Source organism: Phyllostomus hastatus, unplaced genomic scaffold, assembly GCF_019186645.2.
Source record: "Phyllostomus hastatus isolate PE091 unplaced genomic scaffold, TTU_PhHast_1.1 phas_scaffold_1674, whole genome shotgun sequence".
Lineage (NCBI taxonomy): Eukaryota > Metazoa > Chordata > Mammalia > Chiroptera > Phyllostomidae > Phyllostomus > Phyllostomus hastatus.
In genome coordinates, this window is record NW_025334011.1 from 27,260,573 (window position 1) to 27,287,567 (window position 26,995).

Here is a 26,995-nt window from a genome sequence, read left to right on the forward strand (position 1 = left end):
GGTCGCACGCAGGACGGCGTCTTTCCACCTGAGTCGGATGGATTCACATGTTACCCTGAGGTCTCCGGCGTGTCCAAAGGAAGATATGAGTAACTCGTACTTTTGGAAAACTGCCTTAACCGTGCCCTGATCTGAAGGAAATTACCCTTCCCCATCTTGCCTTGCACCGTTGTGAACTCCCCTCTCCTTTGCCCACTGTCGATTGTCCAGCAGCAGTCGTACCCCGGTTTTCTGGCTAACCTGGAGAAGTAAAACACACAATAGCCCCAAGATAAGGCCCCCCTTTTCCTGAAATGCCAAATGGAAGTGGCCAAAGGAGAGTCGGCCGGAGGCGAGCGCTCCGCGCTCCGGGCTGAAGCTGGGGCCGGAGCCAGGGCAAGGGCTGGCCAGGGGCCCTGGACACGGTGGCGCTGAGGTGGTGGGCGCCCAGCCCGCAGGCCAGAAGGCCAGGGGGAGTGCAGCAGGTACCCACCTGCATCTTTCACGGTCTGAAAAACGTTGGGGCCTGGAGTTCTCATGGGTGAATCCCGCGTACTGACCACTTCCTTGGGAGTCCCGGCTGCTTCAGCGGCGTGGCCTGAGGACACCCTAAGAGAAAAGCCTGGGTCTAGAGGCCCGAGCCCCTCCCTAAGAGCCAGCTGGGGGCGGAATCCCTGGCTTGTGGCCCCGGAGGCACCGCCAGAGCCCGCTGTGGCACCTCTACCCTTTCCTTTTCTCTGGGGCTCTCACCTGCCCCCCCAAATCACGCAGGCCAGGAGGGAGCGATAGGAAGGGCGCCGTCTTCCAGGGTGACTCGCACTCCTTCCCACTCACCCTCAAGGGGAAATCTTCCTCTCCTACCTAACCCCGGAGCTCCCCGAGTAGCCAGCCCCCGCCCCCCACCTGTGCATTGTCAAACTCAAAACAGAAATCCCCTGCTCTCTCCCTCCCTCCTCCCCCTTTCCGCTATACCCCTACCTGCCCCATTTTTATCTCGCTACAATCAGGGTTTTTCTCAACTCGGGAGAAGTGGGTAACGGCCGAGGGAGGGCAAGGATCCCTCGAAGCTGGAGGGCCGGGTCAGGCGGTGAGGGCGGAGTAGGGCGGGGTGGGGGGTAATCTCAGAGCGCATCTCCTCTTTCTTTGACGCGCCACATTCTTGCCTCTCCTCTAGACCTGGGCGGGTTTCCTTCCAAATTTTTAGCGGTGATAGATGAATAAGCAAAAAAAAAAAAAAAAAAAAAAAATTCAAGCCACACGCACCCCCAAAGGGATGGTTCATCTCCCAGGGCAGGTGGACCCTAGGCCTGACCGTGGGCGGGCGCGCGCGGACCTCTTGGCCTGACTCCCCACGGGTTTCCCCTTTGACGTTTCCAGCTCCAGCATCTTCCCTTCACCAGTGAGTTTTGGGGTCCCCTTTTCTCTGCGTTCCTTCAGGTCCCCGGCTCGCTGTTTCGTTTGAAGAGAGCAACCAGTACTGCCCCAACCGTCTGCTTCCTTCTTATAGCCTTTTGATTTCACTACCCAGTCTGCGTTTCAGTTCATGCGGGAAAGAGAAAAGGGCTGGGAGGGAACTGCAGATGTAATATGTGTTTAACCTGCGCCAGAGCGGGCTCCGCAGTCGTTTCGCCAGCCCGGCGGTGGTGCCCGGGGCCGTGTCCCCCGTGTAACCCTCCGGTCCAGCAGCCCGAGAGCTGTTTATACAGCTTTACCTGTGCTATTCTCGTATCCAGTAAAAATCCTCGCCCGGCCGCGGTAACCTAACACTAGGGCCGAGGCAGAGGAGGGGGAATGGGGTTGGCTGAGTGGAGAGGGAGGTGTGTACGCGCTCCAGAGGGGGGTTCTCTGCTTTGTTCCTCCTCCCCATGGGGGAGAAAATTGGGACGCGGTTCGCGTGGTCGAGGTGGGGGACCTACAGCGAAGGAGGAAGAAGGCCGACTTCCACGTCCCTGTCTTCTCTGCTGTCTCCCTCTAAGAGGCATTGGCGACCCGCGCGTGGCCGCTCACGCGTGCTGCCAGTAGGCGCGGTGGTCCCCTGGGCCCCCGTGGGGCTAGCGAGTCCCAGCAAGGGTTTCCCGGGTCTGGGACCAGGACCTGGTCTCTCTGTGCTTTACCTTGCCACATCAGAGTGCCCACACCTCAGAGAAAACCCGCAAGTAAGCAGATCTTTCCTTCCAGGCCAGGCTCTTCTTCCTGAGCTCCCAGGTCTCGCAGCCACCAGCGACGGGAATCGAATTAAACGCCTTTTGGCGGTTATTGTCTTTAGCTAATTGCTCCAACAATGACCACTATTAAAGTGGAGACACCCAATCAAATGTCCCGCGGGGCTGCGCGAGGCTCCCCGCGACGAGCTAGCCGCCGGCCTGGGGCTTGCAGACCGCCGGGCGCGAAACCGGCTGGTGCGGACCGCCGGTCTCTGCACCTCTGGCCTCTACTTCCTCCCCAGACTCACACCGACTGAGACCCGTTCACACCATTTTTATTGACCGATCGATGCCAAAGAAGATTGATCGAGCTGGAAGGAGATGTGATTTCTCCCCCCCGCAGCACCGGCTCGCCAGGGCCTCCGGCCCGCGCTCCAATTTCTGTCTTCTGCTATTGCTCTGCGCCCTCCCCACCCCCTCCCCTGTCTGGTCTCGCAGGTTCCCGGCTTCATTTCTGTCTTTAACTGTGAGGCCGCGTCCGCCCAGGCCGGCGCCGTGGCTCGGGGGGAGGGACGCGGCGGCGCGGCCGGCTCCGCTTCTTTCTCCCCCTGCAAATATTTGCAGCCTTGCTGGAAATCCGACTATTTCGCGCGCGCTCCGCTAGCAAAGTCCTTAAGTAAACACGCTCAAATGACCGCCCCAGGCGGCCCGAGGCACGCTCACTCCCCCCGCTCGGGATTAGTAACTTTACGACTTCGACCCCGAGGCTTGGCTTTTCTGGTTACCCTCCGCCCGCAGCGCGCGGGCGCCGGGGTCCGCAGCTCCCCGGACCTCGGCCCCGCGGAGCTCGCCTGAAGCGCGGGTCCCTAGGCTCGGGTCGGTGACGCTGGCTGCGTGGATCTGCGATCCTGGAGTCCCGAGACCCCAGAGGTGAGCCTGGGGCGATACGCTCCTCCCCTCCGCGCCGTGGGCTTCGGTTCCTTTGCGAGACCGGGTTTCCCACTTCCATGCGGACAGAGTCTCTGCGCTCCAGGGAGGGCAGGTGGGTGGGACCGGTACGGGGGCAAGTGTTGTGGCGGGGGTGGGTGCCAGCTTGGCTGAACCAAGGAGAGAAAGTAAGGCTCCATTTCTTACCCTTTCCCCAAGAGGGCACACACACCTCGCTCAACTTGACGCCTAAAGCAGCCGCCTCGAGGCCTGGGGTTGCATATCGGCCAAACTGGCTCCTTCCGCCCCACGCACGAATTCGGCTCCAGGGGGTGGGGGTGGGGGTGGGGGTGGGGGTAGGTGGGCGGTGGCTGCGCTGTGGTCTGCTCGGCTCCGGGATGCTTGCCCCCAGGGTCCCAGGCTTCCAGGCCATTCCTCTGTCCCTTACCCTGGTAAGAGAGGCCTCTCGCCCTACAGGAGCCAGGGGCGACAGCATCCTCCTCATCGCTTTCTTCTCCTCCCCAGCCGTTCCGGGGAGGAGAGGGAGCTGGTAGGCCAGACCCCGGCCGGGGTGTCCCGGGAGGAGGCTGTCAGGTCTGCAGTAGAGCGCTGAGCGTCTCCGCAGGAGGCCTGGATCAGCTTTACGGGCTACAGCAGCGGGGGAATCTGGACCACCTTTCCCCTCTTCCCTTCCCCCGGCTTCGAGCCCCCTCCCCTCCCCTCTCCCGCCCTCTCCCGGAGGAGGAAGCCCGGCCAGCATTTGCCAGCGAGGCGGGTCAAGCCGGCGCCTGGCCTAGCCCAGACCCCCGCAGCCCGGCTCTCTGCCTCAGGCCACGCGCCGCAGCCTCTGTCCGGCCGCACTCCCTTCCCCCCTTCTTCCTCGTGGGTCCCGAGGCCGACCTCGGCCCTCCCTTCCCCGTACCCCTCCCCACTGCTTTTCCCTCCTCCCCTGCTCTGTGCTCCCGGCTCTGGGGCTGGCCCCGTGACGTCAAACACAGTGTGGCGTCGGCGAGACTGGCCGGCGCGGGCCATCAAAAGAGCAACGTCCTCTTTCCCAATTACCCACTGTCAGTCCGGGAACAGGGGCGGACCGGCTGGGAATTAAATGTTAAATACCCCCTACAGGCTGGCTCCATTACACCGGGCATCCCGCCGCAGCCCCCGCGCCTCTCTGCCAGGTCCACACCACCGGGAGGGGCCTTCGGGGTCTTTTATTATTTGTTTTTCAAGGTGGTCGGGGCTGAGGGGTCTCCATCCCAGCGCAGCTCGAGTTGGTGCTTGTGATTTACTTAAAACGAATAATCCTCCTCCCCCCAGTTTTGTAGGTTATCAGAGAGGCGCCGCTAAACCGGAAGGCCTCCTTACAAATCTTTTCTCTTTGTCTTTTAAAATCGTTCTCAGCCTTGGAAGTTGACATTTTCGAGTCCTGGCACCGGCAGCACTTCTTTTCGCAGACAGGCTCTCTTGATCTTCCCCCGGCTTCCAGGTCTGGGCTTGGAGGACCCCAGAGCCACGCTGGGGTTTTTCCGCGTGCCTTTGCACTGGGGGTCGGGGCGCATCTCCTCGTCCTGGACTGAGGCGCGAAGAAGCGCTTTTCATTTTTTCTCTCTGCTTCCATTCTTAATCTCGGGACTTTTTAGCAAAAGAGGGTGTGCGTTCGTCTGTACTCGTTTGTGGAGCGGTTTCCGGTGAATGCTAGAAACTAAATAATTAAAAGGTTTGGAGAGCGCCGTGAGCAGGAGGAGAGGATGGCAGCTTGACTGGCCCTAGAGAAAAGTGGTCAGAGAGAAAGGAAAATCGATGTTCCTTTCCTGGGCCGTCCTGATAACCCGAGACTTAAACGGGCTCAGGAGAAACACTGGGTGGTGGGACTGGTGGTAGTGCTTAATTTAGGAATTTTCTTCTTGTTTCGCATCTAGGAACTTAATTCTAATTTCTAACTACCATGAGTTTTAGGAAGGCAGAGACTCAAGAGAAGCTCCAAATACAAGACCGGGAGGAGCCACGTTTTCACTATCCGAAATAAACTTTACTATTCTTTCTACAAGAATTGTGCATTAAAACAAAATATTTCTTTCTCAACATTTTAAGGCTGAATATCGATGTTTTTCCTTAACCGTATAAAAGGAAGCTTCCAGAATCTCTTTTTAGGGGCGGTCTCTTCTAGCTCCAATTTTTGTATTTGTAGGGAATTTTATGGGGTAGAGGAGTGAAAAGGGAATACGGTCTTTAGTTCCAATAGAACCCACATCAAAATTAGTACCGTCCGTGGGAAAGCTTGCGGGGGAACCCTCACTCTCTCCTCGTACACACTGTGCTGAGTGAGCAGAGGGTGGAACCCGAGTCCTTTCCCGCCTGACCCCTGAGCGCCCCGGCCTCGTTTTTTGGGGCCGGGATGCTGCAGGAGGCTGAGCGCCGCTAGGGGATGCAGTGGCTCAAAGGACCAGGACAGGCCGCCAAGGTTGGAGGCCGCAGGGCCCGCCAATCGCGGCCCGGCCACAGCCTCGCCCGTTGATTGGCTCCTTCTCCTGCCCCGCCCCCGCCCCGCCCTTCGCGGGCCGGCTCTGAGCCCGGCTCCCTCCGCCCGGAGCGCCCGGCTCCGCAGCGCGAGGCCCGGGCCCTGGGAAGGTTGCGGCGCTGTGCCCGGCGGTCGGGCTGGGGTTCAGTGTATGGGACCGAGGATACACGCCGGGAGCCGGAGTAAGTAAGGAAAAGTTGGGTAACTGGCATGAAGACCCGGGCTCCATCCAACCCATCGCACTGCAGTTAGAACTAGTTCGAGTCTTTCTCCCTCGCTCCTTTTCATCCATCGCAATTGTCACCGAAGTGAAGAGCGCACATCGATTACAGATATTAGGTCTGACTAGGACAGCTGCAACAGCTGCAGCATTCATTTGAGAGTTTGGTTAACGCAAAAGGCTGGGGAACATATTGTTGACAACGACCCCCAAAGCAACGCTGACGTTTCAATCAAAGGCATATTCCTTTTGCCCAATTCTCCAACTCTTAGTCATTTCTCTGGAGAGGCAAATCTCAAAGTACTTGGGCGTTAATTTTTTTATTCTTATCAGTTTTACTTGCGCATAGACCCAAGTCAATAAACTTCCCCAATACTGCCCAGATTGAATTTTAAAAAGTTGCTTATTTAAAAAGTCTGGAAAAGCAAGGCTGCCTGTAAAAATTAACTTTATGAATGGGGCAGGCTGATTTCTCCGGCAGAGAATAATCCACCCAGTCGGATAGAATTGGCAGGAGCTGGAGCCACACTTAAAGGGCCAGTACGCGAGTTCCCTCTAGCCCGTCCTCTTCAGCCCGCCCCCGCCCCCGCCCCCGGCCCCTGCTGCCTCGCCCACCACCCCCGGACCCCCCGCCCGGGGCCTCCCTGCGCGGCGCCCCTTTCCGGTCAGTGGAGGGGCGGGAGGAGGGGCTGGGGGTGAAGCCCTGGAGCGGGTTTGGGTTGCAGTTTCCTTGCGCTGGGGAGGCTGTCCCCTCCTCGCTAGCGCTAGGCTCCTCCCTCTCTCGCGGATGACACTAGAACCTCCTTAAGTTGCGTCGCGCCACAGCTGTCTGCTAACACTGAGCTGCCTGGCGCCGTCTTGATACTTTCAGAAAGAATGCATTCCCAGTAAATCTGAGAGAGGGAGAGAGACAGAGAGAGAGAGGGAGAGCGAGAGAGAGAGCGCGCGCGCGAGAGAGAGGGAGAGGGAGACACGGAGAGAGCGAGAGACCCAGCAAGCCACGCAATCTGACCGAGCACTTTCTGCTCTTCAGGTCGCACTCCTCCTCCTCCTCCTCTCTGCTCCCTGCTACCCAGGTTGGTACGGGCAACTTTTTTTTTTTTTTTTTTAAGTTTGATCTCCCTCCTTCCTCTGCGTTTGGGAAAACTTTAAAACATTTAACTCAACGCTCCTCTCTTGGAGACTTTGTAGAGGCCGGAGGAAAGGTCCTGGGACCTGTACCCCGGAGGGAGGGAGCTGTCGTCCTAGTTTGAAAGCCTCCGTCAGTGCCGGGCTCCCGGGAAAGCTGGACGGTCGGGGTGTCTTTGGGAGCGGTTCTCTCCCGGGTTGCACCCGGGTTTTCTGAGCTCCGTAGGAGGGGCGCGCGTGTGCGCGTGTGTGTGCGTGTCCAGGGGCGCGGGCGCGGACCGGCGGCTCGAGGGCAGGTAGTGCCACTTCATAAACTCAGGTGCCAAGGTACTTAGGAACTCATCCAGGTCTCCCCTTCTCTCCTATGCAGGTGACGTGAGAAGGAACCCAGGCTCGGAGCCGCTGCAGAGGAGCTTCACTAGCAGAATCCCAGCTTTCCTCGCTCCCTCTCTAACAATTTGGTCCCCCTTTTATCCATCCGTACTTGTTTTTTGGAATTTTTCTTTTCCTTTCTCTTCCCTTTGCTAGGCTACCACCCAAAAGATTTTTTTTGAAAATCTCCTTTGCCCACCTTATCTTCCCACCTTCCCCATTCCTCCATTGAAAACAAATCATTAGACGACCCCCGCTCCTCCGACGGCAAGCTCACCTGCATAGCCTCGGAGCCCCAATCGCCTGACCTCCCAGACCGACCGCCCTCCCTCTCCACGCGCGGGTTCCGGGCCCGGCGAGAGGGCGCGAGCGCAGCCGGGGCCATGGAGGTGACGGCAGACCAGCCGCGCTGGGTGAGCCACCACCACCCCGCGGTCCTCAACGGGCAGCACCCGGACACGCACCACCCGGGCCTTGGCCACTCCTACATGGACCCGGCGCAGTACCCCCTGCCCGAGGAAGTGGATGTACTTTTTAACATCGACGGTCAAGGCAACCACGTCCCGTCCTACTACGGAAACTCCGTGAGGGCCACGGTGCAGAGGTACCCTCCGACCCACCACGGTGAGTCTACCCCGGATGCGGAGACCCTACGCGGCCGCCCCTGCTGCCCAGGTCGGAGAGGAAGGGAGGGACCTGGAGTGGGGAGACCCGGCCGAAGCCTCCAAGCGCAGTTACAGCTTCATTTAAAAAAAACTGGGGGCCGGAAATGGGCGAGGAAGCCGTCTCGATCGTCATGAAAGTGTGTTTTTCACAACAGTCACCGAGGCGCCTCTCGGCGGCTGGAGTCCCCGGGGCCTGGCGCTCACCTGGCGGGCGCTGGGCTGCAGTTCAGACTCCCGGAGCGGCTTCAGGTGGGGGCCTCGGAGGGCCCAGGCGCCGGGAGCGAGGCTCTGCCTCCGCAGCCACGGCTTCCTAGCCGGCAGCCGGCGCTGGCTCTACCCGGCTCAGACTCTGTTCTTCCAAAGGGTTCGCTCCCCCAGTTATCCCGTTGTTCTGCCTGCGAGCACATTTCCAGAAAGGCCCGAGAGGCGTCTTTCTTCACATCCCTGATTTTGACCTCTCCCCAAAGCTAGTGCATTAGGTGTCTAGGCAGGTCTGCTACCTCTGGGCTCGGCCCAATGGCATTCTGGTGCTTGAAGGGGTTTCGGTGGAAAGACAACTATCCTAAGGTCGAGAAATACGCAGTTTCCTAGATTCCCGGCTGCACAGAATTTTCCTGCGGCTTTGCTTTAGGTTGCCTCATTGCTGCTCCCGCAATTCTGGCCTTCCTCTCTCCTCCGGCCTACAACAGTCCATTCGGCTCCCAGAGAAGGTTGAGGATCCACCGGGGTTTCTTTTTACGGAGGAACGATTACAATGGCTTTGCCCTTTTTTTCTTTCTCTTTCACCTTGAGAAGTTTGGGAGTTTTGAAATGTTAAAAAGAAACCCAGCCTTGTAGGGGCAAACCAACGCTTCTCGGGGGCATGGGTATTTTAAAAGGAGATACAGCAGCAAAGTTTCACGCTGAGAAAATGTGAGGCTCTCTCAGTCCCTCCGGACAGAGCAGAGGTCTGCCCTCGTCTCCTACTTAGAGCGGAGGTTGGCTCGGGTGACAGAGCCCCTCCGGCACCAGGCGTCCTCCGCCCCACTGTCACCAGGTTTAAACAATTGTTTCTGCGGATGGGGCGCTCTTTGCCCTTGTTCTGTGCAGATCAGCAGTTAGGTGGAAATGCGTGAATGCAGACTTGATACTATTTACTATACTACTTCCTGCATAATCTGAATCTTGACCCTTAATGTTCAGAGAATTCTCCTTCCCTTCCTCTCTCCTCCCCTTCCTCTCTCTTAAAATTTTAGTTTCAGTATTGTTCTTAATGGTTAAAATAGAACGTCAAAAGCTGATGCAGGTACTGGATTAAAAGATCAATGTGTGTGGATTTGAACTTGCAGTTTAAATTTACCCCTCTCAGAGGGTATGGACTTGTTTGGGTTATAGCCTTCATACTTACACAGTTTGGGAACCTTCAAACTGTGTATGAGTGAAAGCACACATAAACTGGAATTTTGTGTGTCAGGATCTTGGGTAAAAACACCACACTGATGCAATCACAACTTTGAGGACATCTGGGTCTTAATTTATTTTCTTCTATAGGATTTGGGAGGGTGAGAAAGGCACCCCAGGGTACACTCCTGAAAACTTTCTCCAGCAGCCTGACTGCTAACAATTTCCCTGCAAATACCATTTCAGGCCCTGCCAGTTATGAGCAAGCACTGAAGTAAGGTTCCATGGAAGTAACCCTAAGAAGCCCCCCTGTCCTCTCTTCCCAGCCCTTTCCTTCCTGCTCTGGGCACCCAGAGCTGGGCACTGCTGCTGGCCTCTCTGCAGGCCAGTGGATTTTGTCCAGTGCTTGTGTGACCAAGCTCAGCCCTTCAGGCCTCATCACTCACAGCCGACTCTTATCAGGTTGGCTGGGACCGTGTCTAGGATGGGGGACCCCAGGCCATTGAAGGAAGACAATAAATCAAGTCAGGTTCTAGAGAGGGGTCTCAGGGGATGAGATTTAGAAAGTGTATCTGGAGAGGCCAATAAGCCAAAGGGCCCTTCCTCACTCCATCGCAGCACCTCTCGGGTGTCAGACACAGGCCCTTTATTCCGTGGGGTTTGATGGAATGTTTGTGTGGGAGAGAGGGGTGAAGTGTGTGCTGGCCAAGGTACTCAAGCACTGCTCGGAGTGGAGGCAGTGGACCTGCGACCAGGTCCAGGCCGTGTTTGGGGTTTTCCCGACAGGGAAGCTGGGGTGAAGCGTAGAATCTGCAAGTGGTCTTCGGGCGTTGGAGCTGCTCTCACCAGCCTGTCTTTCTCCTGTCCTTTCTCACAGGGAGCCAGGTGTGCCGCCCGCCACTGCTGCACGGATCCCTTCCCTGGCTGGATGGCGGCAAAGCCCTGGGCGGCCACCACACCGCTTCACCTTGGAACCTCAGCCCCTTCTCCAAGACGTCCATCCACCACGGCTCCCCGGGGCCCCTCTCGGTCTATCCCCCGGCCTCATCCTCCTCCTTGTCGGCGGGCCACTCCAGCCCACACCTCTTCACCTTCCCGCCAACCCCACCGAAGGATGTCTCCCCGGACCCGTCCCTGTCCACGCCTGGCTCAGCCGGCTCGGGACGGCAGGACGAGAAGGAGTGTATCAAGTACCAGGTGCCGCTGCCCGACAGCATGAAGCTCGAGTCGTCGCACTCTCGGGGCAGCATGACCACCCTGGGAGGGGCAGCCTCGTCGGCACACCACCCCATCACCACCTACCCACCCTACGTTCCAGAATACAGCTCCGGACTCTTCCCCCCCAGCAGCCTGCTGGGAGGCTCTCCCACCGGCTTCGGGTGCAAGTCGAGGCCTAAGGCAAGATCCAGCACAGGTAGGAGCCTGCTCGCCCCTGGGGTCCCTTCTCCTTTGCCTCTTGCGTCTCCTAAGTCCAGGGTAGGGAAAGGAGAGCCCAGTCTGGCCCTGCTGGGTGCGTTCCAGACCCCTCTGAGATTTGATTTCTTCCCATTCTAACAGCGCAAAGAATGAGGTGTGTCTCTCCTCCTCCAGTCTTCAGAGCAGAGGGGCAGTGGGATCTAATTAAACCCCCAATGAGCTGAGGAAGGAAAGAGACAAACCCAAACACAAACCCTCCCCTGCCTGCTGGGGGACTTCTGGGTTCTGCCAGTAACCTTCACTCAGTTTCCAAGACCAAATGGAAGGCGAGGGAATAACTCTTTAGTGTTTAATGCTAAAACGAAACCTCCTGAAACCTAAACAAACACAGGTTCCTCCTCTGACCCTTCCTGGCCTCTGGGTCCCTTTGACTGTTCCTCTTGGCCCAGCTCAAACAGGGTCATTCAGTGAACAGAGGACAGCCCTTTATACAGACATGTATAAATAAAGTGTGTATATATATTTTTCCAGTGGGCATGACCCTGCAAAAGCAGCCCACATATTCTTTGCATGGAAAAGGGGGCTCTCATAGTAACCCCTGGGACAGCAAGGCAGGCTCTGCCCCAGGGAAATGGCTGCATGTAGATCGAAAGTAGACAAGTGCCAGTTACCTGCAGCCCAGGCAGGGGCAGGGAGGTGTCTCAGGACGTAGTCCTCTACTGATCGGAAGCCAGAGGAGGTGGGAAGGACTGCAAAAGATCTCCAGGTGTGTGTGTGTGTGCTTCCTCTGCTCACCCTCTCTCCAAAAAGCACACCCTGCCTTAACAGCTCACTGCTTTTTTATTGATTCTGTTGATGCAGACACTTGCATTAACGCCTCCCACCAACCCACAAAAAGTACTTTTTCTTTAAAACTGAAATAACCCACGACCAATTTTGTTTCTAACTGAAGCAGTTGAATCAGAAAGTTCAGGATTCTCTTGAGATGAGATTTAGTTATGTTTTTAGAGATGATTTGGTGGAGACTGTGTGTCTCCTTGGGTGGGTGTGTCCATTTCAGGGTGGGCAACTCGGCCCTGGTCCTTTCCAACAGTCTTGCCTCTGTCCTCTGTCTATGGAGTTTCTATATACAAAGAAGTAAGGAGAGACCGCTTGTCGTCTCTGGGCGAGACGAGCAGTCTAGAAACGGAGCTGGCAAAACCCTGTTTAGAAAACCTGTGAGGGAGGGCTCTGGGCACCCAGTGACCATGGGATCGGTTTTCAGGGTTTTTTTCCAGGGTGACATTCACTCCGACTGCCTGGGCAGGACTGTCTCTATTTAGTTGATATGTTTTAGCTAATCCAATTATTTTCAGACTGCTGCACGCGACAGTTGCATTGTTTATCCCGCGCCAGGAACTTTAATAGAGTCCGGATGCGGTTAGGCTGACAGAAGAACTCAAACCTGCATGTTCAGTACATGAAAGTCGGCAGAGGGAGAGGGAGGTAGGCTGCTGGTGGAGTTAGAGAGAAAGCAAGAGGGAGAGCGCCCCGGAGAGTGGCCGGGCTGCCGGGTCAGAGGCAGGGGGAGTGGCGTGGAGTGGAGGGTTCCACGGAAATGGGGTGCAGCATTTAGCAGAAAACCCGGGACTAGATCCAGGCTTGAGGGCCGATTGCAAAGAAAGCAGACCTCTGTACTTTGAGGTAGTGATGGGATTTTATTTTTAAGTTCTCTTTTCTGGTAGGGCTAAAAGTTTGGGGGGAAGATTGTGGTATTTGAGGCTGGTGTGGTAGTTGTGTGTGGGGGAAGGGGCAGAGTACCTTTCCCAAAGCCTCTGGTTTCTCTGCCCTCATTTCCATGTTTGATCTCCCTCCCTCCCCCAACACACACACCTTCGGCCCTCCATTCAGTCTTTTCCTTTCTCTCATCTCTTTCCTTGAGCCTGTGAACATGAATATTTGGGAGGGGGTGGGGGGTACGCTGCGGTTTCTCCGAACCAGAATCAGGGTACCCATATACTTATTTTATTTTATTTTTTTGGTGGGGGCAGAAATGAGATGATTTAAATTTGGCTTTTTACTTCCTCCTCTTATTCCTTTCTCACAGTCAAAAAAAAAAAAAAACAACAAAAAAAAACCAAGGCCAGCACACCTGGGCAGCAAGGGCGCTGGTACTTTTGGGAGTGTGGGAGCAGGGAGAGGAAGTTTCTAGACCCTCTTCTGTGTAAAGAGGGTGGAAGTGGTGGGAATTCTTGAGGAGGGGATTCTCTTGGTTTTAGTGGTTGCTTTTTTTTTTTTAACCTCTTCTTTGCACTTGCCAAAGGAGGAGACGAGAAGAGAGGGTTGTCGCATTTTGGAGAAACGGTTGAGCTGTGGTTAGGGCACCTATTGCTTTTCTAACCAGGGCTGGCGCCTAGGATATGTCTTTGCAAACAAAAGACAAAGCCTTTTTGCAAATGGCCAGTTCTGAGCTCCCCTCCTGTGGGCATCTCACTGTACCCCCCTCTTCACAGCCGCCAGCCACTGCTCCCTGCCCCTGACATTCAGCCTCGTTTCAGGATTTCAGTAGGAGGCGAAGGGGTGTTTGAAAATGGCTGTTGAATGTCAAGAGGCCGCGCAGCTTTGTGGTTCTTGTCACCTAAGAGAGAGGTGTCTGTGCGAGCTGCTCACACCAGGCAGCCGGTGAGGAACAGGAAAGAAAGCAGGAGACGGTCAGGGCCTCCATTAGGAAAATTGGTTGTTTGCTGAAGTCACAGACTGGAGGCAACAAGGAGAAAAGAAAAAAAATAAGTGAAACCCACACAAAGTAATCGCAAACTTGCGGAGTGAATCAAGACAGAAAATTGCTCTACTGAGCAGAGCCTTGCTGGGGAGGCAGCCGTTGCTAGTTCTTAAGGTCCCTCTGAAAAGGAAGCTGTCATCCTCTCCACTGCTTGACAAAGGAGAGGAAATCAGACTAATCTCACACCCTGGGAGATCCCCCCAGCCCAAGGTGCTCATGAGCAGGGCATCCAGCCCTGAGCCACCGCTAGTGGGGTGAGAAGGGAGTCAGAGAAACCTCGCAGCAGCTCTGCCAGTGCCCAAGTAGGAAAGGGACAAAATGTCTGGGGACCTGAGAGGCCCCTGTCTTGGTAGGTTGGGGAATGGGCAGCCCAGCCAGTCCAGGGCGGCACCCCTGTCACCAGAAGGGACTTGCCTGCCTCCTGGCTCAGGCAGCCCCTGGCACCTCCTCACCTACGCCTACGTGCCCCTTCCTCCTTCCTCCATGCCTTCCCCACATCCGCTGGCCACAGCCCACGGGCTTGGACCCCAGTGAAAGGTGTCTGGATACAGTTCAGTCCAAAGCCTGTTTTGAGGACTGGTGGAAGCAGCTGGGTCCCTAGAGAGTGGTTTTGGCACATCAGGACCACGTTTTTGTCGATAATCCCCGGGGTTCTTGGAGGGTCTGTGTAGACTGCAGGTTAACAAGAACCTTTTCAATTTGGAGCAAAAGAAGTAATAATAACATCTCTCTTAACTTCTAAATTTTTTTTTAAACAAAATGAACAAAAACAACTCAGCACCATCATGGACTCCAAAGTGAAAGGAGGCAAAACCTTCTTCCCTTCATAATCTAAAAGTCCTTTTCCTTCTCCAGATTTGGCCCTGGAGAAAAGCATAAGTCACAGGTGTAAGCTCTCCATTCCCTGATTCCCTCATACTTGGTCTGGGGGTCCCTAAAGGTAGAACAGACCCCAGCTCCCAGGCCAGCCTTGCTCCCCCTGTGAGGAGTCAAGGTTCCTCCGTGCCCTGTTGGGTTTTCCTTGCCTAGCCCTGCCTGTCTTCCTGGTAGTTTTGAGTTAGCTAATTGATCTCTTAAAATAACCTGTAGGGGCTCATCTTTCTCTCCTACCACCCCCCAAAACCTCCCTCTCAGCACCCCAAAGAAAACAAAACCATGTTCTTCCTCTCCCTTCCTCTGGGAAGTCCAGCTAGTGGGGCCACTGGCTCCTTCAGGGTTGGGACCCGGCTCCCCTTATGGAGGGTATGGTCCTTTGCGGGTCCCATCTCAGGGCAGCCAGGTGAGGAGAGCAGCCCCCAACAGAGGGACAGTCTTACCCAGAAACCATCCTCCTGCAGAAGTTGAAAAGCAGTCAGTAAGCAAACTGCCCCTGTGTCCTAAGATAGTATTTTGAGGGATCCCCTTCTGGACCCTTTCCCTCAGGTGGTGGGTCTGGCTCACTCTCCTGCCCCTGGAGTGAATGCTGCCCTAACCTGGCCTGGCCGGTTTTTGTTTATTTTTGTTTGTTTTTTTTTTTTGTAGAAAGAGCAACTGCAGGCAGGCTTTGGTTAATGAGCCGACCAAGAGCTCTCCCCACCCCCTTCCCTAACTAGCCTGTTCTTCTGATCTTGTGCCCTTCACGCTGCCCCTCTCAACCCACTCTCCTTCCCTTTCCCTCCCCCACATCTCCAGATCTCCAGGTTCCTTGCCTAAAGAAGACACTTGGGTCCCTGTCACAATGGCATGGAAAACCTTGGCCTTTTCTAGAGGAAAGAAGATGGGGAAATGAGTCGACTCTGCTGGGTCTTCATGTATTAGTTGCCAGCCAGGAACATTTACAGTTTTATTGGAAATAAAATCTGAAGCCCTCACCACTGAAATCAATCAGCCAATTGATCGATCTATTCATCTGTTTACTATCTGTTTATCTATCTTGCCATTGATTCATCTTCCCTTTCTTCCCATCCTAATCTTTATTATTTAATCAATCTGTATAGACAGACTTAGTGATGAGAATGGGTCACCTTTGTTTTCCTTTGAGGGAAATGAATGGAATGTTTGCCTTTGCATGTCTGGGGCTCAGGATTTTCTCAGGGAACTATTATAAGTTGAACTTTGCCTTGGTCCTCGGCAATGGGTAGGCCCAGAACAAGGGTCTGCTGCAATTTATTCGTGGCCACTGCTGTGTGTGTGGGTTAGGCCGTGGCTGGCTGTCCAATAACTGTTTTCGCCTCGGCAGCCACCTTCAGAGAAGATGGGTGTGGGAAAGTTCCCCAAAAGAGGGAGAAGAGAGAAAAAGTTCTCCGTTTGACTGTTATCCCCTAATTCCGTGCACTGTCATCTTTTCTGTGGTTTATTCCTTCCATAAGTGACTTATGTGTGATCTTGTTTCCAGAAGGCAGGGAGTGTGTGAACTGCGGGGCGACCTCTACCCCACTGTGGCGACGAGATGGCACCGGGCACTACCTGTGCAATGCCTGTGGGCTCTACCACAAGATGAACGGGCAGAACCGACCGCTTATTAAACCCAAGCGAAGGCTGGTGAGTTGTCTTTGGGAAGCACTGACCCCGCACCAACCATTTGGTGTTTTTCATTTCCTCTCTCCGGGAAGGAGAGCTTTCTGCAGGAAATTAGCAGGACAGCTCAAAAGCATGTCAGCTTGCTAGGGATAGTATTTTTTTTCCCTTTTCTGTTTTCAAAGTAGACATACAGAGACACTTTCTCTTTACTTCCTCTCCATGTTTCTTAAGTCACTTACCAAAGTTTTAAGGGTGCTGACTTCTTGGTTACAAATCTGAAATTATTTGCTAGTTGAAGGAGTGCTTTAACAGGACCAGAACCACCGATCTGAGATGCCTTGATAATCACTGTTTGACAGACAGAGAAACTTAGTATGAGGATGGAATGTCCCAGGCACCCCCTTAGAACTTGGTCCTGAAGTGGTGTAAGAGGGGTTCCGGGGAGTGATCGCAGCCTCAGTGCTGGATGAGTCTTGTGCACCAGTGACTTCAGGTTGATGTGGCCAGTTAACAGGGTTTCACAAGATGCAGGCATTGAACTCGGTGGAGTCTTTCACAAGTAAGGTGGAGTCTTCCAACAGGTAACTCCTGTGAGAAAAACTGTGTAATTCGTGGCCTGCCTGTTGGTGTCACCCAGCATTTGGTCTTAGAACCCCTTTGAACTGCTGTTGCTAGGATGCTAGTTTTTTCCTCCCTCTTTTTTCTTTCTTAAACTTCTTGACCCTTATAAATACTTGAGAAAACCTGGTACTGCCAAGTATTTATTAGGAAAACTAGCAGAAGTTCATTTGTCAACTTCGGGACCTCGGGCCAGCTTGAATAACAAGTGCATATCACAGGCAAATAAAGGCAGGCTTGGCAAATGATAACTCTAACCGCAGTCACGAGATCAAAATGCTTTTTGTGGTGATGACACTCACCAGGTAGGGAGGGGAGGAGGGGGTCTTCCCCTTGCAGATTGATTGGTGAGGAAGTATCCATCAAATTCTAAAGGAGGGGGGAATCCAAATCTTTCTGTTCTTTTTAAAGAATTATGTGTTTCCCCCATCAGATTTTAGTGCAACTCAAGACCTTTCACATCCTCTTTAGAAGAAGGAAACACTTTCTAGGGATGGAAGTGCCCATGTGACTAATTTTTGGCAATCCTTAGTCTCTAGGCTTTATTCTTTCTGATCTTTGCCCCTTTCTCCAACTTTCTCAATCTCCCAGTCCCCATGTACTTTGGGTTTTTTTTTCTTTCTCTCTGTGCAAAGCTAACTTCCTAGGAAAAAGCTGCCGGATATCTGAGCACTGGAGATAACTCATAAACAACAACTCAGCTTCCCTAACCTAAACGTCAAGATGTTTGAACGGATCAGAGCAAGACATGTTTGAAAAAAATATGGCTGGAGGTGTTAGCACAGAATGAATATGATCACACCGCAAAAGAATGTTCTGAATCACTCAAAACCTGGCCTGCGTAAAAAAAAAAAAAAAAAAGGAAAAGAGAAAAAAAGAAAAACCTAACAACAAAAACCTTTTTGTTAAAAATAAGTTACGGTACTGTTATATAGATTTTCTTAAGGTAAAAGTAAAGAAGGAAAAAGAGGAAGTAAAGTCTCAGAGTATGGGCTGATTGATGAGCAAGAGTGCCTTTGACATTTTCTTGGGGTTTCTTCTGTCTGGGCAGATTGCATAGGAGACTCTACTTACATTTTATATAATTTTGTCTTCATTCACCTTTCATAAACAACCTCTAGATTCTGAGTAACAATTACTTTGAATTCTAGAGTTCATTGGCTGTCACATTTTCAGCTGTCTTTTCTGTCTTAGTCATCTCTTCTGGGTGGTTTTATATTTTTAGTTCCATAGAATTTATATGCTCCGTTCTGAGAGACACTCAGAGCACATTCAGGATTTTTTTTAGCCCTTTAATGCATTTGACTTCTGACTACCTAGAACCTTTCTTTTTCTTTTTTCGTATATTTTCTGTCCATCCCAGCTTTGTCTCTGTGGTTTGTTATTTTCCTTTCTGCGCATTTGCAGATTCACTGATGACCACCCAGCCCAACATGTAGCTAGCTGCCCTGTCAGATGCATATCTAACACTGAGTAAACTCACGCAGGAAATAGGAGAAAAGACTGAGGGCAAGGGCCATAGAATTCTTTCCTCAGTGTCTCTGGGATTTTCCTAGGTTTAACAACCAGCTGAGCAGCTTGCTTCATTAATGTATTTTGTATCCAGCTGGTGAACCAAACAGTATGCTTTGAGAGGTTCTGTATAAATTCGCATAAAGTCTGTAGACCGGAGATGTATTCTGAGTCTGCTCCTATTTATGAAACTGTCACTATACTGCAGAGGATGCACTGTGAACCTCATCATTTGGAGCTTTAATTTTACCGGCTGGCCTCATGTGCCTGTGTGACACATTCCAAATTGTTGGGCTGGGAAATCCGGTGCCTGAGTAGATATTAGTCTACTATATCCGGGTATTTCTTTTAAAGGAAAAAAAAGTACAGGAAGATAATAATAATCACATAATAACATAATTGTCAAAATCATTAAGCACTGATTTAATGTATTATTTTCTTCCCAAGAGTACAGAAGAAACAGTTATTTAAGTCTTAAATTACCACATTTCATAATTTAGGCAGGTGGGGTTGGAGGCAGCGCTCTTGGACTGTATTGAATTATTCTCAGAACGGACAGACAAAAAGTAGAATCCTTTTGATTATGGTAGATAAGGGCTGTTTTTAACTCCCAGTTCCTTAGAATACAGAAAATAAAGAATTACTACTATAGAAAAAGGGGGCTCTACCATTTAAACCTGTAGGACAGAGGAGTATATCTGTGGAACAATTTAGTGGCTTTGAAAGGAAAGGAATCAGTCTGGTTAGTTCAGAATTGCCACTGAATTTTCCACACTTGGCAGCTTCGGATCTTTGGCCCAACGTTTTGCTTGATAAAATATTGATGGAAATTCCTGTCCTTTTTTTCCCATGCATTTATAACCATGCCAGAAGTTTTTCTGATCAAGCTAGCTGAATTCTTTTTCTTCCTCTTGCCTTTGGTAATTTTTCTGACCTCAGGTGCAGGAGTAATTTTGTAGTTAAAGTATTCTTTTTATGTTGTCGGGGGTGGGGCTGAGGAGGTAAGAGATGGATGCTAGAGGTGACCTATTTTTTTTCCAAAAGTTTTTGAGTTTATTATTTTTTTTCCCAGGGTAGATATAGAGAATAATCCCCATATAAATGTGTGTCAAAAAAGTGAAAGACAAATTTCCCTTTCAAAAGAAATTAAGGCAGTGACACAATCAAATAATTAAAATTCAAGTTGAGACTGACATTTGACCTGGCACTATTGTGCTCTGTGAACAGCAAATAGAAAATACCTAATTTCCAGAAGGTGGAATGAGATGAGGGCAAGGGGAGGGGCTGTGTTCCTGTTGACAACCTAAATTCCTTCTTCTTTATAGTTTGTCTCATTAACTAAAAGCCACCTAAAGAGACTGAGGATGGCTGTCACTGTGAGTGACCAAGTCTGAAAGCGTGGGCCGTGTACGTTTCGGACTGTGGCAGACTTGCTGAGGTCCTGTTCACTTCAGATGTCCTGCCTGTTGCTTCCTAAATTACACACCCATGAGTACAGACCTCACACATGTGCAGCCTCTCTCACTCTCTTAGCACTCTGTTCTCTTTGTAAGCCAGCATTTCTTTATTCGGGGTCTATAAAGTGCTTTTGACGCTTTGAGGATCGCTCCTACTTTACTGTTAGTAACTGTGATGGCCAGGAGCCTCGCTGAGAAGTGGTGTCAGAGCAGTTGCCCTTGAAAAGCTCTTGTGGGCCTGGCGAGTAAGGCTACTAAAAGCCTGCTACCCAAACTAGTCCGCTTAATTCAAAATTGCACCCATAAAAATTAACCATCTGGTGGATTTTGTGGGATGGGAATAGGGGGTAAATTAACTCAGGGGGTGTTGTTGTCCTTCTGGTCCTCCCACATTCTGCGTAGGAGCACAGGGGGCTAAATTTTGACCGCTTGGCTGCAGGCTGACACACTCGTCTGCCGATGGATTGGCTACATTTTTCTTCTCGAGGCTGCTTTTGGGGATCTTCCTTACTTTCATGTGGGCCACCTGCTAGTTTTGATTTCAATGATAATTTTTTTAAGTCTGTCTCTGTAGTTCTGAAAACACATTTTACATTTGTTTTGATTTTCTCCCCTCCCTTCTCCCCACTCTCCAGTCGGCAGCCAGAAGGGCAGGAACGTCCTGTGCAAACTGTCAAACCACCACTACCACTCTCTGGAGAAGGAATGCCAATGGGGATCCTGTCTGCAATGCCTGCGGGCTCTACTACAAGCTGCACAATGTAAGTGTCATGGGGACCAGCCACAGCCATCTCCCTTGCTGACAAGGCCCAGTGCACAGCCTCGCCCTTCCCGGGTTCCCCTTCTCAACCTGCATTGCCATTCTTTGGGCCAAACAACAGGCCAGATAATAATCAGTGCAGCAGGGCCCAGGGCAGGGAACTGCTTTGTACAGTGTGGCCTTGCTGAGAGTGGACGGTTTAATGACAGGACAACTCAGCCCTCCTAGTAGGCGCGGAGAACACGGGAAAACACCGTTTGCGATGCAGCAGTCCAGCACGGGTGGTGGGACTGGTCTGGGCTTTAAAGCGAAAAAGTCTTCCCCTTGGAAAACAGCAAAAAACAGTCACCATTTATGTTTTTATGTTTCCTTGTGGTTTATGCTTATGGTGCAAAAGAGAAAAGTAACTAGAATTGTAATGCATGGCACATGAATTCCTGAGCAAAAAGGATGAGATTCACCTACTGAGGGGCAAAAGTCTTGGCTTACCCTGTGCTGTGAATTTTGATTGGATTCTCTGTATAGAAGCTATGAAAGAAAATGTCTGAGAGGTTACTGGGGAAAAGATACTCTGCCTTTATTTCTCCTATGTATCATATTAGCAGAATGATAATTGCCTGTCCATCACCTGGGTTTAGGTGTCATTTCTAACCTTTTAATTTGGGGACCTCGCATGTTATCGTGTCGTCACCTAAAAAATGTTTTTCCCAAGACAGCTCTGGCTGACAGGCCTTGACCTCATGAGGCCTGCAGTTTGCCTGGGTCCCAAAGACAGCATTTTCCTTTCCCTCTTGCTCTCATGCTCTTCTTTGGCTCTGCTGGGTATTCCTAAAATCCCGTGGCCAGTTTGACATTGGCAAAGTCTGGGGCTGAACGGGGGGAAAAGGCAGAGAGCTTTTTGCTCGAGGCCATTCTGGCAGTCACCTCTTCTTACCTAGGAATACCTGGGAATTGGGGAGGAAGCATTTCTGGTTAAATTTTTTGAGTCACAGGGGAACTTCTCAGGGTAACCCCAGCACCCTTGTCCTTTTCTACCTTTTGGGAATAAGTTGATGAGATTCCCGGGGAACCTGTGAAACTCACCTCCCTGCCTTCAGTGGACCCCGTCTTGACACAGTGCCCCAGCAGGGCCAGCACTGATGGAGCTAGAATCCTTCCTACAGTTGGTTCTTCACTCTCAGATCCCCGGACTGTGGTCTGTCTGCATTTATCAGCATTGAAGCTCAAGTCCTGTTCTTACTTGGGGGAATTTACTTGCTCATCACAGTGGAGATAAGCAGATTTGTGATTGAAATCTGGAAGATTTGGGGCATTAGAGTTTATGAGCTACCTAGTCATTGGCATAGCCTATAAAATTATTTTAGAGTTGTAATTTATGGTTTTCAAAGAACTTTCATGTTCTTACATTCTCATGTTCTTCTATGTTTTCATGTTCTCAAAGAACTTTCATGTTCTTATGTTCTCGTGTTCTCTTAATGAGTGTGTCCATCATGCTCATTACCTGAGCATAATGGAACCTCGAGTAGTCCCATGAGGTAGACAGGGGAGAAATTATTTTTATTTCCAGTTTACTTCAAGAATTGTGACTGACAGGAGCAAGCATTTGTATGAAGGAACGTGCTGGTGAAGTGGGAGAGGCAGGACCGATTCAGAGTAGCAGCTTCCTGTGAGGCATCGGGACTGACAGGGACCAGCGGAAAGTGCATGCTTTCTCGGTTTAGACTGTGCCCGAGTTCAATCGAAACCAATGGATTGTGTGTGATCATATATGCTTTCCCATTTCCATAAAAGTATGGGAATTGTGGGAAATTAACAAACCATAAATTTCTTTGATTCCTTAGCCACCATGAGATAGGATCTCAGTTGTGTCCAGGCTAAGAAAAATATCTCTGGAGAATAGGAATTTCTCATCAAATCACAGAAAAGTCTGGGAACCCTCCTCCCTGCTCATTCTCCCCTGTTCTTCATTAGCTCCGACTTCGTGGCTGGGCTCCAGTGGGAGAGAAACTTGCTCATCAGCAAAGTGGCTATTCTGTCTTCTCTGGTTTAGTAGGAATTCACCAAAAAAAGCCTATTTGTGTGTATTTAACAATAAGAGATAATAATCTATTAACGTTCTCTTCATGTTGTTTGGTTCTGCCCATCGAGATACCTGTATATGTATGCTATAAATTAGTTGCTTTCTGCTTATCTGGGTGTTTAGATAACTACCTATCTCAGTATCAGTGTATCTAGGTGGCATTGGGACTAGTTATCTGGGTTTGTGTGGCTATCGGTGTAACTAGATATTATATTTAGATACCTGCTTGTGTGTATCTAGATACCCTGGTAAAGAGTTGTGTGTCTAGACATTATCTGGGGGAAGATTTGATGTGACAGTAGATTCCTATCACTTATGTAGGCAGCACCTTCACCTTGATTATAACTTTGAAGAAGGAACCCAGAGACGTTCTTTTGGCAATGACCTTTTAGCTCCTCTGCTATCACTCACACTGCTTTCCTGGCACAAGGGGGAAAGCTCGGGGTGAGTTCCGTCTCCCTCCTCGGGGACGTCTCTCAGCTCAGCCCCAGGAAGCTATGTGCTTGTTGCTCCCAGAAGTATGGCCAGCAACTTGTCCCTCTTTGCTGCTGGAGTTCTTTCTTCCTTAACTGCCATTTGCTCACTTTTGGAGCACACAGGTAGACCCTGGAATCAATTGAACCTTCTTCTTTTTTTCCACCCTTGAAGGCCATGGAGGAAGAGGACATTTTTTCCGTAAGGAGTCAAGAATGACCTAGACCCTGACATTTGCTCCTTGAGTTGCTTTGGCATATTTCTCTGGAAACATGGCCAGATACGTGGTTTGTTAGTGGGACAGATGACTGCTATTGCTGTTAATAGGATGCTGACTCCTGGTAGAGATTGGTCTCTGTGACTTCGTTATGTCCCCTCTTTGGATTCATCTCACCCTCCAAAGCAAATGTATTTTGAAAACACAGCAAATGAGTCTTACAAAGAAGAGAGGTGTGGTATGCTGTCTCAGAGGCTGAAGACTTGGGATTTTTCAAGTAGGCTCTTGCCTCTCTCTCTTTAGTTCATTCCTGGTCTTTGATTTTTAAAATGAGATTACTTTCATGCTAGTATAGTACTTTGCACCCCCTTAAGTGGTTATTAAATACTTGTTGGTTGGTGGTTTAGCTGTGTGTCTAGTTTTAAGTGGTTAGAAATTGTAATTTTAGGTAGGTAGGTTATGTTAGGTAGAAATTGTAATTTTAAATCATTGCAGTTGCTGTGACATGGGCAAGAGGCGACCTTTTGCAAACACACATTTTACTAAAATATGACCTCAGAACATACAAATTCCTGAGGAAGACTGGACAGTACCTCTCATTGTGAAAAGGCCAGGTAGAACAGACGCAGCCTCAGTTTCCTTTGAATCAAGGTGCAGTCCTAGTTTCTCAAGGCAGATAGGGACTTAAACACTTGAGATAGATTGCTTTGGCTGTGCTTTTCAAGTCCTGACACGACTTCAGACGAGTAGACAAAATGTTATTTCCCCTGGAAGATTCCTTGATTACTTCCATTCTCAGGAAATATTCTAAGGAGATTGATTCTAGTGGAGTAAGACAAGTTACTGTATTTTAGGGATGTATGATCATACTGGGTGGGTCTCTAGGATACGGTCCTTGGAACACAGGGTTCCCTGAGTCAGATTTCTCCCCGAACGACTGATGTGGATGAACATAATTAATAACCTCTGCTTGGAACACCTTTCCTGTGGTCTCTCAGTTTCTGAACCTGACAGAGGCTGACAGTCAGAACTCTGCCACAGACCTAACTTGCGGGACTCGGGGTCCCCGGGAAGGAGGCAGGAAGGGGTGGGAGGAAGGGGCCCCCTGAAAGCAACTCCCCAGCTGGGGCAGTCAGAGGAACCCATGTTGGGGTGTGGAAGCCTGCACCATTTCAGAGCCAGCAAAAAAGTAAAAAAAAAAAATTGATCTTTGTTTAGATTAACAGACCCCTGACTATGAAGAAGGAAGGCATCCAGACCAGAAACCGAAAAATGTCTAGCAAATCCAAAAAATGCAAAAAGGTACACGACACCCTGGAGGACTTCCCCAAGAGCAGCTCCTTCAACCCTGCTGCCCTCTCCAGACACATGTCCTCCCTCAGCCACATTTCACCGTTCAGCCACTCCAGCCACATGCTGACCACTCCGACGCCGATGCACCCGCCATCCAGCCTCTCCTTTGGACCTCACCACCCTTCTAGTATGGTCACCGCCATGGGTTAGAGTCTCTGCTCGATGCGTAAAGGTCTCCAGGCGAGAGTCCCTCCGGCCCCTTCTACGTGCATTTTTGCAGGAGCATATCATGAAATCGAGAACTGATGGATATCTGGTTTTTGAAGGCAGAAGGCAAAATGATGTTTGCTACTTTTGCCGAGGAGCTCACTGTGGTGTCTGCATTCCCAATCACTGAATCTGGATCCCATTTGTGAATAAGCCATTCAGACTCATATTCCCTATTTAACAGGGTCTCTCTAGTGCTGTGAAAAAAAATTGCCGAACATTGCATATAACTTATATTGTAAGAAATACTGTACATTTGAAGAAGACTTGATTGCATCTGGGTAGCTGTAAGGAAGGCATAAAGGATGCCGAGAATTTTAAGGAAGATGGGGGAAATCAAGGATGGAGATTAAGAAGAAACTAGGTCTGATGTCCAAATGGACAAACTGCCTTTCACTGGCCACAGGTGTTTGATGCATTAAAAAAAGAGAAAAAAAAAGAAAAAAGAACAAAAAAAAAGTTGTAGGCGAATCATTTGTTCAAAGCTGTGGGCCTCTGCTTAGGAAATTCTACGAGTTTGGGCAATCGGTGTTAACACTCACATTTTGCCATCGAGGGTTTCAGATAGCCTTTTCCAGGCCTACATGCTGCGTGATCAAGTCCCTGTAATTGTTGTTTGTATGTATAATTCAAAGCACCAAAATAAGAAAAGATGTAGATTTATTTCATCATATTATACAGACTGAATCGTTGTACAAATTTATTTACTGCTAGTGTTAAGCTCTGCTTTTTTTGTTTAATATTTCCCTTCTCTCTCAATTTTTGGTTAAATAAACTAGATGACATTCAGTTGACCTAAGGTGATTGTGCTCCGGAGGGCTTCTTTTCCTTTTTGCTTTCTGATGATATTTATTAAAATAGCTTCTAAGGGTACAGCAGCATCTGTCGTCTCACTCCTCCCCGCAGTCTGTGCTATGAGGGTAGCAGTGTATGAGCTACCGCGTGCATGTCAGCGCCTTAGGCCGGACAGACCTGGTCCTGGGAGCAGCCTGGCTGATTGTTAGCTCTGTTGTGTTCTGTGTTAGTGATCACTGCCTTTAATCTGTTGGAATAATAATATCAAATAATAATAAAGTGAAAATATTTAAAAAAAACAGTAACATCGTATCAAAATGGTGGCCATGCTCTTCTAGAACCTGGTAGCTCTAGCTAATTTAAGAAAAAGGAGTTTAACAAGAAACAACGCCCAAACATGCAAACTCCAGATCGTCCACACTTGTTCCTTTGGGAAACTGGGCCTCTTCGGAGCCCTGTCTGTAGCCCGGAGGAGTTTATTCTGGGGCAGGAGTTACTTCTGTGGTCCCTTAGTGAGCTGCAGCTTCCTCACCTCGAGTAAACGAGCTCGCAGGAGAAGTGGGAAGATGTCCTCTCTGAGATGCCCAGGTGGACTGCAGCTGAGGGATTCCTCGAGGTTCTCTGCAAGACGTCAAGGAGCTGGGCTGGCTCTTGAGTTCATTTCTGTTTTTGCTTTCCTACTGTCGAATAATGCCATCATGGAGAGTTTATTGGAATGTTCGCGAAACACAGAATAACCGTTTTGTAACTCACACTGTACAGTTTCCTTTTCCTCTGTTGACTGAATGTGTAACTATGGCACACATTTAAAAATCTCTGTTAATCACCTTTCTGCTTTCTTAGCAAATATTTTAAACCTAAAGCTAAATGTTGAAATAAAGGAGTCGAGAATCACTGAGATGCAAACGGAGGTCTTACTGGGTCCTAATTAATGATCTACAATTCTGATGTTTTCAGTTACCTTCAAGGCACCAAAGAAAATCACCACATATTGCCATTTTAAACTTGGGAGGTTTTTCCCTCCCTAGAGAGGGGAAGGGAGGGAGAAAGGTAGAGAAACATCAATGTGTCGTTGCTTGTCACATGCCCCCCACTGGGGACCCGGCGTGCAACCCAGGCATGTACCCTGACTGGGAATTGAACCGGCGACCCTTTGGTTCACAGGCTGGCACTCAATCCACTGAGCCACACGAGCCCGGGAAACTTGAGAGGTTTCAAGGTATGGTTCCAGTGTATCAGGACTCGCCACCTTGCCTCTTCATGAATAGATCTGAGTTAATTAATGCCCTTTCACCTTAAGAACAGGGAGTTCAAATTCTTGACATTCTTAGGGTGGGAGAAGGTGGGCTGGGGGCACACATAGAAAAATCCCAAACTCTGTACTCTAGCTCCATTTGTTTTAGGTACTACAGTGATAGCACATTTGATCTTATTCTTTCTTCAGAGAAATGTCATATTATCATTCTGTATATTGATTTGACATTCCAAGATAGTTCCAGAAGATATGAAAGAT

At 50.4% G+C, this 26,995-nt stretch overlaps 1 protein-coding gene across 2 annotated transcripts; it reads left to right on the top strand.

Annotated features, from left to right (window-relative positions):
* Positions 1–7,660: 7,660 nt before the first annotated feature.
* Positions 7,661–26,382, top strand: GATA3 (GATA binding protein 3). 2 transcript variants are annotated; one of them, XM_045858151.1, is made up of 5 exons: positions 7,661–7,912; positions 10,211–10,747; positions 15,885–16,030; positions 20,232–20,357; positions 24,346–26,382. In XM_045858151.1, exons 1-5 carry the CDS (start codon positions 7,672–7,674, stop codon positions 24,628–24,630), a joined length of 1,335 nt encoding a protein of 444 aa, XP_045714107.1. In that variant the 5' UTR covers positions 7,661–7,671; the 3' UTR covers positions 24,631–26,382. The 2 variants fall into 2 exon arrangements, with proteins under 2 accessions (XP_045714107.1, XP_045714108.1); XM_045858152.1 differs by having other exon boundaries at positions 15,888–16,030.
* Positions 26,383–26,995: the final 613 nt, after the last annotated feature.